Source organism: Mycteria americana, chromosome 17 (genome assembly GCF_035582795.1).
Source record: "Mycteria americana isolate JAX WOST 10 ecotype Jacksonville Zoo and Gardens chromosome 17, USCA_MyAme_1.0, whole genome shotgun sequence".
Taxonomy (NCBI): Eukaryota; Metazoa; Chordata; class Aves; order Ciconiiformes; family Ciconiidae; genus Mycteria; species Mycteria americana.
This window is the reverse complement of record NC_134381.1, coordinates 14,285,016-14,297,653: the sequence shown is the minus strand read 5'-3', so window position 1 is coordinate 14,297,653 and position 12,638 is coordinate 14,285,016. Positions and strand designations below refer to the sequence as shown.

General features: G+C 38.9%; 1 protein-coding gene across 1 annotated transcript; it reads right to left on the bottom strand.

Moving 5' to 3' along the window:
* Positions 1–523: 523 nt before the first annotated feature.
* LOC142418260 (beta-1,4-galactosyltransferase galt-1-like) lies at positions 524–5,802 on the bottom strand. Its single transcript, XM_075519836.1, has 2 exons — positions 5,705–5,802; positions 524–2,178 (listed from the first exon to the last, which is right to left on the bottom strand). The coding sequence occupies exon 2, from the start codon at positions 2,115–2,117 to the stop codon at positions 798–800; it is 1,320 nt and encodes a 439-aa protein (XP_075375951.1). The 5' UTR covers positions 2,118–2,178; positions 5,705–5,802; the 3' UTR covers positions 524–797.
* Between the last annotated feature and the right edge of the window lie 6,836 nt (positions 5,803–12,638).

The following is a 12,638-nucleotide window of genomic DNA, read 5'->3' as shown; positions in this document are numbered from 1 at the left end:
TAATTAACTTGTGTAAAATGGAGAAGCACGAGCAAGCCATTATATTTTCAAAATGCAAATTAATTTTAAAAAAGTAAAGGGAAATGTGATAATTACATAATGATAAAATCCAGTCGTTTACACCAGTACTTTTACTTTTTACAGACAGCAACTGCTCGCTGAATCATTACTACAACAAAATACAATGTTGACATTTGTACAAGTTCTATGGTGTAATTTTCTCTAGTGGTGAAGGCCATAAATTACAGACCGTTGCTCCTGTGAGTAATAGATTATCTTAAACATACAGTGCATTTATTGTTGGGGAGAACATAGCGTTAAATGCCTATTGCAACACCTTTAAATTTCATTACTGCAATTACAATTGTAGCATATCCAACACAGTTAACTTTACAGAGCCAAAGATGTATAATATATCTCCAAAGGGATGTATCCCTAATAAGAGGTATGTCACACCAGTTTCCTGCATAGACATATAACAACATCATCAGGCTCTTCCCAAACATGTGCAAACATCTCTAGAGAACAGTGGACTGAGGCCACAACCACCCTTCTTGGATCAAATAATTTTTTCAGTTTTGAAAAATCTCTTCCCTGGATACCTTCATTCAGTTCACAAATCAAATGCATTTACCTTTGTACAGTACAAAAAAGGGCTGATTTCTCCTAAATCGCTGTAAGATGTGAACTCATGTGGAAGTGATTTTAATATGATCTTTAAATGATATCCTCTGCCTCCCCACCGTACGGGTAGCTCTCTGCTTTCTCTCCTTATAACCAAGGTTTCACTCTTGAGCTTACAGTACAGTTTGATATAGCACCTTGTTAACATTCATGATTAATGATGAGTTATATCTCCACAGTGCTGTATCCCTGATGAGGGATCCTCTGGGAAGGTTTCCTTGAAGGGGCACCCGACAGTGATAAACGAGGGCAACATCCATGGGAACATTCACACTGTTCCCATAAGCACGTAGGACAGAGTGGACTGAAGTCTGAATCACCTTTCGTGGATCAATTATCATTTTCCTGGGATTGAAAACATCCTTCCTGTCAGGCTCTCTGTGAACATGCTGTAATATGTTAACACCTGGCACAGTATTCCAGGATGAAATGTTGAACATGTGAGTAGATACGTTTTCTGGGAAGATATGGTTCTCAAAGAGGAAAATGCCAATCCCTGGGTTTTGCTCCTGAAGGCTGCTCATCATTGTTTTCCAGTCTGAGTGCTTAAGGGGAAGAATTATTTCATCAGCATCATTAAGAACCACAAACTTGCTCCTCTGCATGTTACGGTATATACAGTCATTTAGAGCTGTGATTTGTCCATAGTAGCCAATGTCTTTTGCATCCATAGAAAAGTGCCATTTAGAAGATACCTTGAGGTGTGAGTTTATTGGCCAGGGAATTATCTCTACAGTTCCTTCTTCCATATAAAACTTCAAGACTTTCTCCATCAGATGGCTGCAGTTGTTCTTATAGATCACCACTTTCTGTACCCCAAGAATCTTGTACATCTCCATACTCTGTATAAACTGCAAGACATTGTTGTAATTTCCAAACATGGCAGAGATGCATATGGTGAAGTCAACAGAGAAGGTCTCAGCCTTGCGGTTTTTAATTTCAAACCTTGGCAGCTGGTCAATATTTCCATGTGGAGACTGATGAATTGCTACATGTGTTGGATCGCAGTTTTCGGGTTCCAGACAAACTATATCTGCTGCACCATAAGGGAATCCAAATCTGTCTGAGTGAACATCAATGTTTGCTTTTGATACATATATTTTTCCATTGGGCTGACAGCAGAACCAGCAGTATAGCTGTTTTACATCTTCGTGGTGAACAATCCCAATCACACGAGTGACTTTGCTTTCTCTGTCATCAAAGTATGGGCATATAATAAAAGTTCTGTTATCTTTTAATGGTGTTATTACACTTTGAGCAGGTTTTCCCCTGCAGAGCTGACCTGCTGGACTGGCAATTGTTTCCTGGGGGAAGATTTTTCTGGTTATGTTATTCTGTAGCTGAGGATCTTTCCAGGAGCACATTAAAATGCTTGCAGAAATAAGTATACATGCAACAGCAGCACAAATATTTTTTTTTCCACAGTGTATCATTGCTGAATTTCACAATTTTGAACTTAACGGACCTTTACACTCAGTCTTCTATTCACTGTCTCTAAAACAAAACAAACACACAAAAAAGCACTCTTTCAGTGATTTGCCAAAAAGAGGTAATGTTTTGTATTGAACTGTATTCTCTTAAACACAATAGTTACTGTTTTGATACTTCAAACTTTAGTATGAAGACCTGACTTTGCATGCAGGTTTGGAAAAAATCGAGAGATTCTTACACCTCCTCATTCCAAACTTTATTATATTTTACTCTACAATTGGGCCCAGTGCAACAGTTTCAGCTGTTTTGGTATACAGTAATGGTAATATAGTGTAATTTGAATCACTTCGAGGCCTGGAAGAAATTTTATGTTAGTGAAAAACCCAGGTTCTTTATCTTTTGGTATTCTGGGAAGCTTGTAAAACTATAGAGTTATCATTTCCCCTCTTCTTCCTGAAAAATGGTGCTGTGAACACAAGCATTCTTTTGCATTGGGTAGGAGTTATCCTGTCACAGTCTCTCGGTGTCCCGATTCCCAAGTCACAAAGAAAATGTTTTCAGAGCCTAGTGTGTTTTCAGAGCCTAGTAGGATCCTGTGGTATTCAACATTAAAGAGGAAAAGTGGTTTGAAAAGAATGACCTTTTCACTTGTTCAGGTGGCTGAGATTGCCTTAAGTGTAAATTGCTTTTGCCACTAAAGACACCAAGTCTCGGACCACAGTTCTAAATTGGCAGCTGATTTCAGTAGGACTTTGTGTGAATATTGTGACCTTTCATTGGGACACATGCACTACTGAACTTTTTAACCTTGCCATGGAAACTTCAAGTTCTCCAAGATGTTACCAAATCAGACTACAAAGTGAAGATTTTCAGTACACAATCACAGCTCGGTATTTACACATGCTTAAACTATCAAGCAGATGAAGGCAAATTAAAACAAAACCAAACTAAACCAAACCTTGCTTTATTCTGTTATCTTTTAATGGTGTTATTACACCATTTAGTTTAGTTACTCAGTTCTATAGATGATGTCTCCTCATCTGCTTTAAATACTTCTAATATTGCCTCCTCAATTAACCGATAAAATTCAAATACGCATTTTGTCATTAGCTCACTACCAGCTAAGCAGGACCTTGCAAGTGGTATTTGCATAGAAAAGATGACAATATATATAAAAGTGGGGCTGCATCATCATTTATCAGCTTGCACCGAAGTTCTTCAAATACTTATTGTTATTCCTTTTTTTTGGATTGGAAACCATTTACAATTACTAACATGCTGTCTATTAGAAAACTAAGAGAAAGAATATTTTATAGTGAAGTGGGTTTTTTTCTCAAGAGTATTAATTGGGAAGTGGGATTGAAAAATGCTTACAGAAAACTTCAGGGAAAAAAAAAAAAAAAAAAAAAACAAAAGAAAAAGAAAAAGAAGCCAACGACAACAGGGAAAAATGGTCCGTTCAAGTTCTAGTTCTTGGGTTTTATCCTCAATTGCTTTTATTTTCCTTTTTTTTTCCTCCCTCCCACTTTGGAGGTGAGATTTAGCTGTCAGTGTTCTCTTGGAAGAAATCAACAAAATTCTTCGCAGAGATGGGAGTAGGTCTGAAGATCGACAGGCATGTAACAAGGACAGAAGCCAGGAGCTTCAATGAAGTTGTAAAAGTAAAGTAGTTTATGGGTCCAGTCTGTCCACCAAGAGAACAGCAAAGTGACTGAGGAAGGTAGAGAAAATCAGAAAGTCCCGATACAAACTTTTCTGGGGAGGATGATTTACTGCATAAGAGATGGGACAAATTTACTAAAGGGTGAGATGAAACAAAGCACTAATAAAGTTCCTTCTCATTAATGTCTGTCACATTTATTTATAGAAATACAGGGTCCAGGGTTGTTTTTTTTAAACAGATGCTAAGTGCAAAAATCATTGCACTGTTCTGGTGAAATATGTTTTCAACTGTCAGTCTTACACCAGACAGCAACACGCCTTAAAAATTTCCTGTTAAATTAGGCTTGGGAAATTTACATGAAAATTGCATTTTTAAGATTTAAGAAATATTAGAAAACTCATAGTCTCTTCCTGCAATAAAGACCTAATGTTAAAATCCACTCATGGCAAGTACCCTCATTTACCCCCTCTTCCTTTTGGAACACTACCTTCTAGCCAGTGTAAAAAGAGAGCAATTCCTGTATATCCCTCTGCACAGAAGTCTCCATCTGAGTTTTATGTGCAAGTTACACAAAGCAGGAAGGTCACTCAAATGTTCCCTTGCATCTCACATCTTCTAGGTGAAACAATCTGTTGTCCATTTTCAACTACGTGCAAACAAACTTTTGATACCGTTTCTCTTCACAAATTTTGTATACAATACATTACCCAATTTGGGCAATGCAAATTCATCCTAATAGCTTATTTTTAGACTAACAACAATGAGTAGTTTTAGCATGCCAAAAGCGTTATTAACCACTTCAACCAAAAGTAAACTAGCATTCTTATTAGAAACCGGAAGCCTCCTAGGGCATGAACAGTGACTGTGAGTAAAACTTTACAGACAGGGACAATAAAGAAACAAATAAGTCCCTTTTACATAAAGAAGTCTATAAAAAACTATAGAGACACATAGAGATCTATATAGTCTGTTTAAATAACCTACTGTTTTCTCCTCAAAAAATTGTTTCATTTCTGGAAACTTCCAGTGGTTGCTAACCTTCATCCCATTTCTGTCCTTCATCTTGACCTGCTCAAAGGGACATTAGTTGATAGACGAATTTTGCAAGAAAGAGATGACATCAGTTCCTAAATATGAAATATGATTTTGGGTTCAAGCTTGTGCCACCTCTTTTGGAATCCACAGGCTGCAGTCATTAGCTGATGTCCACTGAACTAGGTGACTAAAAATGCTAAGTTTCTCTTTTTCTAGCTGGGATGGGATCGTTAAAAAAAAACCCAGCATCTCAACTATTGTCAGAGCAATAATTTCTGACCAGAAATAGCCACTGTCATTCTGAAAAAGGATTATACACGTGGAGTTATTCAGAGATACTTATTGTACTGCTTTGTACTGTCCTCTGTTTAAATAAACGTATGTTGACAAAGCCTCACTTCATATAAGATGATATTCCATGTTGAGAAAACGGCCACTGTTTCACCGTGTCTGATATCACTATAGTCTTACTGAAGTAAATATTTCTTGTGCTCTGAAATGGAAAAAATATCCCTCCTCTTTAAAAAAGGAGTTTTAAAATATGTTAGCAACTCTGGACCTTCTCTGCCTGTTTAAGTTAATACCACTTGCAGTACCGAGAAGAAACGGGAAGACGACATTTTACTGCAAAGTATATCAACAAGGTTCAAGAAACTTACACAAAACAGTAAGGGCCTTGCCTTTAATAACTGTTTTAGTGACGCTTTCTAAAACACTGTCACCCCTTTTGCCTGGAATAGTTACACAACACCTCAGCATTTTTCAGTTGTTACATAAAGAGAAAATAATGGAGTCCATGTTTGTTATGTGCAGTCTTGCTATTTCACCAGAACGTGCAAAATCACGCCCTCCTGAACATAAGAGGAATCAAATGATAGTGTATTTACTCACAGTTTCAAGCCTCTTGGTCTAGCACTTCATGCTTTCCAGTACTCCAGTTCTGCCTTATGCTCCCACTCAAATGAGAGACCTTGCAACCTTGCTTGTTCCCCAACATCTGCTTCCTATACTAGTGCTTTTGACCGTCTGTAGGAAATCCCGTGACTTGGTTAGCTTCCTGTACAGCAAATCAGTTTGCTTTTGGTTCTGTCATTTTTTCAGCTAAACAACTTTGACTTAATTGAATGATACACTCTTCAATTGATGTTTATGCCATCTCAGCCTCTCAACAGTCATATTTGTGAACTGGGAGAAAGATAGATGATAATTTTCCTCTATTTTATGGTGTCTGTGTGTATGTTCTTGGAGATCTATCAGGATCAGGATTTAAATACTTCCCATTAGATCAACTGTAACCTAATGTGTTTCAACATTAGGTAGTCTTAAATAGCCCACTGTGTTTTTCAGAGGAGCTTTCAGGTAAGCTTAGTCCTCTGTTAAGATTATCTCTTCCACTTTATAATGACACAAAATCAACACAGCAGTTGTGTGCACAGTTGTGAGACCAGGAAATAAAACTTAGTATTTAAACACATCAACCTTTAATCTACCACAGCGGGTGTCTGAAAGAGTAGGTGGATATAACTTGAGTCAACGCTCGCTTGGCCAGTGGAGCTGTATTAATAGGTAACAGAAACACAAACTTAGGAGGAGTAGACTGGGTGGGAAGACATGCAAAAGAATAGAACAATTTATTTGGGGGGAGCAAATTGGATTTGCCTGCTTTATTAGCTTTATTAGGAGATAAAACCTCTCCCTTTCAAAAGGAGTGTGGTGCTTGCAATGTTTATTTTAAATAGCTTTTATTTCTATGGAAAGACACACATCTTCAGCTATCTTAGAGGGGAAAAGGGAAATTGCAGAGGTGGCTTGATTACAGCTGAAGTAATCAAGGGGATTTAAAGGGGAAATTCAAATTGTAACTACTCAACAATGGTAATTCATGACTAAGGAATGATCTGGCATGGAGGGCAAGAAGGCCTAACTGCTGAACAGGTTAAGCTGTCTGGGAGCAGGAACACCAGAAACAGAATGACTCTGTGTAAGGGAGAAACCTCTCCCTTGCTGGTAAGGAATGCCACAGTAACCGTCGTGTAGCAATCGATCGAGTGTGTAAGAGTTCTTAGGAGCCACCTTTGGCCAGCAGAGCTGACAGAATTTTGTCAGTTAAATTTGGTTGCCAACTGTGTTTTCCTAATAATCAAATTTTAGTAATTTCCCTACACTAATAATTTGCATTTCCATAATTCAAAAGGAAATAAAATACTTGGCACTATCTTATCCACTCTGTTGTGTTTTATACCATCTTGCACTTCTTGTGTGTTTTATTTAATTGTACTAAAAGTTCTTTAGGTGATAGTGACAATGAAATTTATAACACTAGTGGCACATTCTTTGGTGACTGCAACCAATAAACATGAACTAGAGAGGAAACCTTGGCAGAAACAAAAGTGAAGTTAGTTTACACTTGTACAAAATTATCAAGATGAATGAAGTAACACAGCTGGGCTGCAGCTTTGTTCTCATCTTTTTCTCTGGTATTCTTTTTGCCTTTTATTTAAACAAAAAAGTGTGATTTTTCTTGCTAAACAACCTGTTTCAGATAGTTAAGCAACCTCTTAGCACCATTCTGTCATTGTTTTCTCTTCTTGTACATAACAACAGCCCACTCTTTCCTCATCCTATCTCCCCATCTGTTCTTGCAAAATCCTCCTATGCGACCGTGCAGTTCTAAAAATGTTTAGTATTTTTGCTAGTGAGAAACACACATTTCTGCTTCCCTCCTCATTTTTTCTTCCTTCAGAAAAGGCATAATCTGGGCCTAGAATTCAGAGCAGCTGTGGATGCCCCCATTTCTCAGCATAGAGACAATCACACAGAACGTGTCAGGGAGCAGTGAGGGCTGGCAGCTCTGCAAAGTGACAGACAGCTGGGACCTGAGGGGGAGAAGACAGCCGGCAAGGTGGGAGCCCCAGCAGCCAGGGCCCAGTCCCTCGGTAGCTGCGTGAGGCACGCAGGGCTGGCCACACTCAGGACCACAACCAGGGTCAGCCCCCCCATCGAGACCGCCCGGCAAGTCCATGGGATGAGGCAGGTCTGAGGCCACGCTGGGAAGCCAACCCACAGGTCAGGTCAGGTCTGGTCCGGTGGCCGCTGGGCAGGTCCACAGGGCCAAGGCAGGACCAAAGCCAAGGCAGGATGGCAGTCTGCAAGTCAGGCTGGATCCACAGGCTCTGCAGGCACGGGCCCGAGCCTCCTACAGCATAGCCCAGACAGGGGCTGAGGGCCCAGAGCTGAGCCATGGGCTTGTCTCGCAGTATACATACGTTCCTTACCCTTTAAAATATCTGTGGATATATGGATGCTAAAGAGTAGAAAGGTCAAGCAAAGAAACCTGACTAAAAGCCATGCAGATACCCACAAATGCTTTGCTTATACAGTACAATCTTGCCTCATTTCTTGTTTTGCCTTGCTGTTTCTGGTTTGTTTTTGTCTAACAGTTTTTTAATATAACACCTGAACCACCTTGGAATGCTGCTAAACATTATCTAAAACTCCTGCTACCATTACAAAAATGTACGGAATGCTTGACCACAACATACCTTTGAGATTAAGATACACTTTCATTAATAATTTATGTAACAAAGATTTATGTAACAAACAATTATAAAAAACCTCTTCAGTCTCCTGCAAAGCTTCAGATGGGTGCCAGATAACAGAACAGGAATTATCTTGCAGTTTGAATAGTGCCTAATGGCAGGTACAGGATTTCTTGCTGCTGCTTAGAAGGCAGCTGAGCCCAGTCACTAATGAAAATGGGCTATCAGACAACACCAAGCTTGCTTTTCACCCAGACACTGTTATTTTCCACATTCTAACAATGGCTACAGGACTTGCTGAAATTTTTTTCTTTTTGAAGAACCAGAACAGGATTTCTGTGATCTTCCACATGTAGTTACCACCAGCTGAAAACTCAATCAGGTTCCCAAGATTTAGTAAGTCAAGGACTGTGCTACCACTTTGCCACACTTTTGCACCAGAGTTTTGGGTAAAAAAATACTCATCCAATAATAAAGCTCAATCTATGCAGCACAACACTCCTTGAATGGTAAGGAAAAGAAACAGAGAAGAGCAAATTTTTTTTTTGACCTTCACCTCTATAAGAAAACAAAATAAGTCAGGAAAAGAAAAATAAAAAAATAAAGAAGTACAAATACCAGCCTCTCTACATTGTAAAGATTAAACAGAAACAAAACTATCTAGGGAACCAGCCACCATCAGAAATCTAAGTAACAGCAAAAATTAAATAAATCTCAAGAGACATGAATAAAATCACAAGCATTTAATAGAACAAAATTCACACAAGCCCAAACCCAATCTTCTCTAACTGCTGAAGCATTTCAGACACAGAAAAATTAGGAAAAAAAAAAAAAAAACAGTTTGCAAACACCTTCATCTAGACTGCCTGTATATCATAGTGCTAAGGGGTTGCAGTGAAGGTAGATCTGTCCTAAAACAATTCATCACTGAGACAGAAGTTCAGCAAGCTTACATAGCTGCAGGGGAAATTGCAGGACATCAGCATGCTGGCTTCAACCACCATTAGGATGATCCCAGTTTTATAGAATGATTTTAAGTATTGTCAGCCTTGGCTTAATCAACCACCATCTGAGTTCACCCTGGGTCATACATACCGCACCTTAGCATCAATCCTTTTTTTGTTTCCTACCTTCTATGATGTCACGGTGTGCTATGTTGTCCTCACTCCAAAGTGAAACATTTGACTGAAACAAATGTGCTCCTGCCATCCAGTAGCCATGAGTCAGGGGTTGGTATGAAGTTGGTAGATCTGACATTAAAAGATCTCCCCCTTTCTTTGCCTCCTCAGAGCACATAGAGAGCAGCAAGACAGAGGCAGCTTGATCTCAAAAGATGTCTAAGGAACTGGATAGCCACATGTGCTCCACAGATGCTTCCCCTAATGCTTAATCAGCACATTCACTGCTTGGGAATTGCTAGATCTCCTCTTAACATTTCCCATTTTACTGCTAATTGAATGTAATTATCCCATTGGATTCACAGTCTTTTGCACCTCTGGAGATGGAGCATGCCCATAAGAGATTACATGAGCATGGAATCAGGCTATGTATTAAGACAAGAGCAGTGCCAAGGGCAACCTCAGGTCAGGCTACGCGATGCTAAGAACAGTCTCTCTGCTGCCTGTAGGGCTTTTATTAACACTAGCAAGCTCCTGCCTCTCATTTCTGGGGGAGGACAACTGCATTGTTCCTGTGATACGAATTCAGAACAACTATATGAATCTGCTCAACCTACTTTGTTAGAGGTGAGTAACCACTATCCTCTTGTAGCTGGAGACTGCTCCATGAAACTTAATTACTGAAAGAGGAATTTAATTGTGTGTTACCTTACTGTCTTTGTCATCTCATGTTAGCGCTTTAAAAATTAATTACAAATTTGAATTATAATGTGAACATCCTTGTTTGTGTTGCTCTAGGACTTAGGAACCTCTCTCTGGTTGTGAAGGGGTTAAGTACATGTGATGCTTCTGTAGAAAACAAAATCTATGCAAAACAGTATGCTGTATTAACTCTCAGATACAATATAGAAGGTGCTCAGCTTCACATGGGGATCTAAAAAATGGCTGCAAAAATGGTGGTTTTAATGACTAAATAACTTTTATGACTCAGTAGCTGGGCTAAAACAGGCTTTTACTCTGCTACCTGCACTCACCCTCAGGATCTGAAGATCAAGTCTCCTCAGCAGTTACAAACATACCCTCTTTGAGCCTGATAGGTGAAATAAAAGCTATTCCCTCCCCCCTCCCAATTGTCGGAAGAATTAAAACAATTGCACTACTAAACAATGCAGACAGGACTAGTTGGACCTCCAAGTATGCTGTCTTTGAAAGCAGCAAAGAACATCTTGTAATCTAAAAGGAAGTGGTTTGGTGGTGGTGGTGGTGGTTGTTGTTGTTTTTTTGAATCTTCATCTATTCATTTCTGCACTAGCTAGTTGCTCCTTCCCTTGCTTTCCATTTTTTTTGTCTCTTTGCCCTATGAAAGAGTATGACATTACCCTCTAAAAGACAAGGCATACATTCATTATGTTTGTGTCAAACAGGTTCACATCAATAGTTTTGTATTATTACAAGAAATGGTGACCATTTTGCTACAACTAACTTCCAGTGTTTTCAGAGTTCTAGGGTGTTCCTATGTGTTCAAAAATTACGTTTATCATTTTATTAAGATAGTGGTATCAATTAGCAAATAATATGTAAAATAATTTATCTAGCTGGTTGTTTACTTTTTTATTTTGCAGACTTGGATAGACTTTTCTCTATACATACACCAGAACAAATCTTTGCTTTCTGACCTTGCTTGCTTTATATTCAGTTACATCATGCTTACAACTCAAAGCATGGATCATCTGAAGCAAGTAATCACTTGGAACACCATCTACTCTTCCTTAAAGCTGAAAAGCTGATTTCTGGCAGTAAGAGCATGGCTACAGAAAAAGTCCAGAAATATAAAGGCTACTTCCTCAAATTCATTACTATCTGTACTTTCTTACGCACAGCTGTGTTTTAGTTGACGCAAAATGGGTGTTTTCATCCTTCCCAAGATGCTTATCTGACTTGCTCTCACATCTGAGGTCTACTGAGACATGTAAACTTTGACTTCTTTTCTTTTTTCTTTACACTTCCCCTAAGGAAAGGTCTGGTATATTTTCAGAATTTGATAAACAAATGTTCATAGTAATAGATCAGAGCTGTGGAAATACCATGAACAACCATTACTGATTTCAGAAGAAAAATTAATGCAATTTACCAGTGCCATCACTTGCATACCTAGTACAGCCTAACATCTAAAGTAGGAACAAGCTTATTAAAGGTTTCATTTTGGTTTTTTTTCTCCCAGGTTACAAAAAAAGAGGCTTGGACATAATGAGCATTTAACGAGCTCTTTGGTACTCATCTTTGGGTGTTGTATCGGAAAAGCATGTTACCTTATAGTGAAATACTGCAATGCAGGAAGTAGTCCTCTTTCACCTCTGCAATTTGCCTCTATAACAATAATTTTCCTTCCTAATGTGCTCACTTTGTTTATTTTCTATCCTGTTGCCTATGGGGAGGAGAGGAATTCCAATCAATTTTCCCATTTAAACTGATGCTATCGGTGAAAAGAACCATTTGGTAGATGTGAGAGACACTTACTGATGCTTCCTTTATAAAATATTTACAGTGAAACACTGGATACAACCCTGGAGGAAAACTGTATAGATCCAAGTGATTTCCAAGACTACAAAATAATAAAAAAAAGTCTTGAAGCAGTCTTCCTGTTTCTGGGGATAACAGGAAAAGGAGTCCATCTCAGGAAAGGGATATGTGCTTTCTTTTTCAGTTCTAAAAATAGCCATTTTACATGAGCTTCTTTTGCTCTCACCTTCACATTAGGTAACATCTAATTTCTCTCTCAGGCAACTGCTCATGAAATTATGTTTCTGCAGAAATTAAAGCACCTTCTTTGCCAGTTGTAATGTGGAGCTTATTTATCTTGAATGGGGAATCATAGAATTATAGAATGGTTTGGGTTGGAAGGGACATTAAAAGGTCATCTAGTCCAACCCCCCTGCTATAAGCAGGGACATCTTCAACTAGATCAGGTTGCTGAGAGCCCCGTCCAACCTGACCTTGAATGTTTCCAGGGATGGGGCATCTACCACCTCTCTGGGCAACCTGGGCCAGTGTTTCACCACCCTCGGCGTAAAACATTTCTTCCTTATGTCCAATCTGAATCTACCCTCTTTTAGTTTAAAACCATTGCCCCTTGTCTTGTCACTACAGGCCTTGGTAAAAAGTCTGTCC

Excerpts from the sequence above, each read along its gene's own strand:
- LOC142418260 (XM_075519836.1), bottom strand. The coding sequence starts at position 2,117 with ATGATACACTGTGGAAAAAAAAATATTTGTGCTGCTGTTGCATGTATA.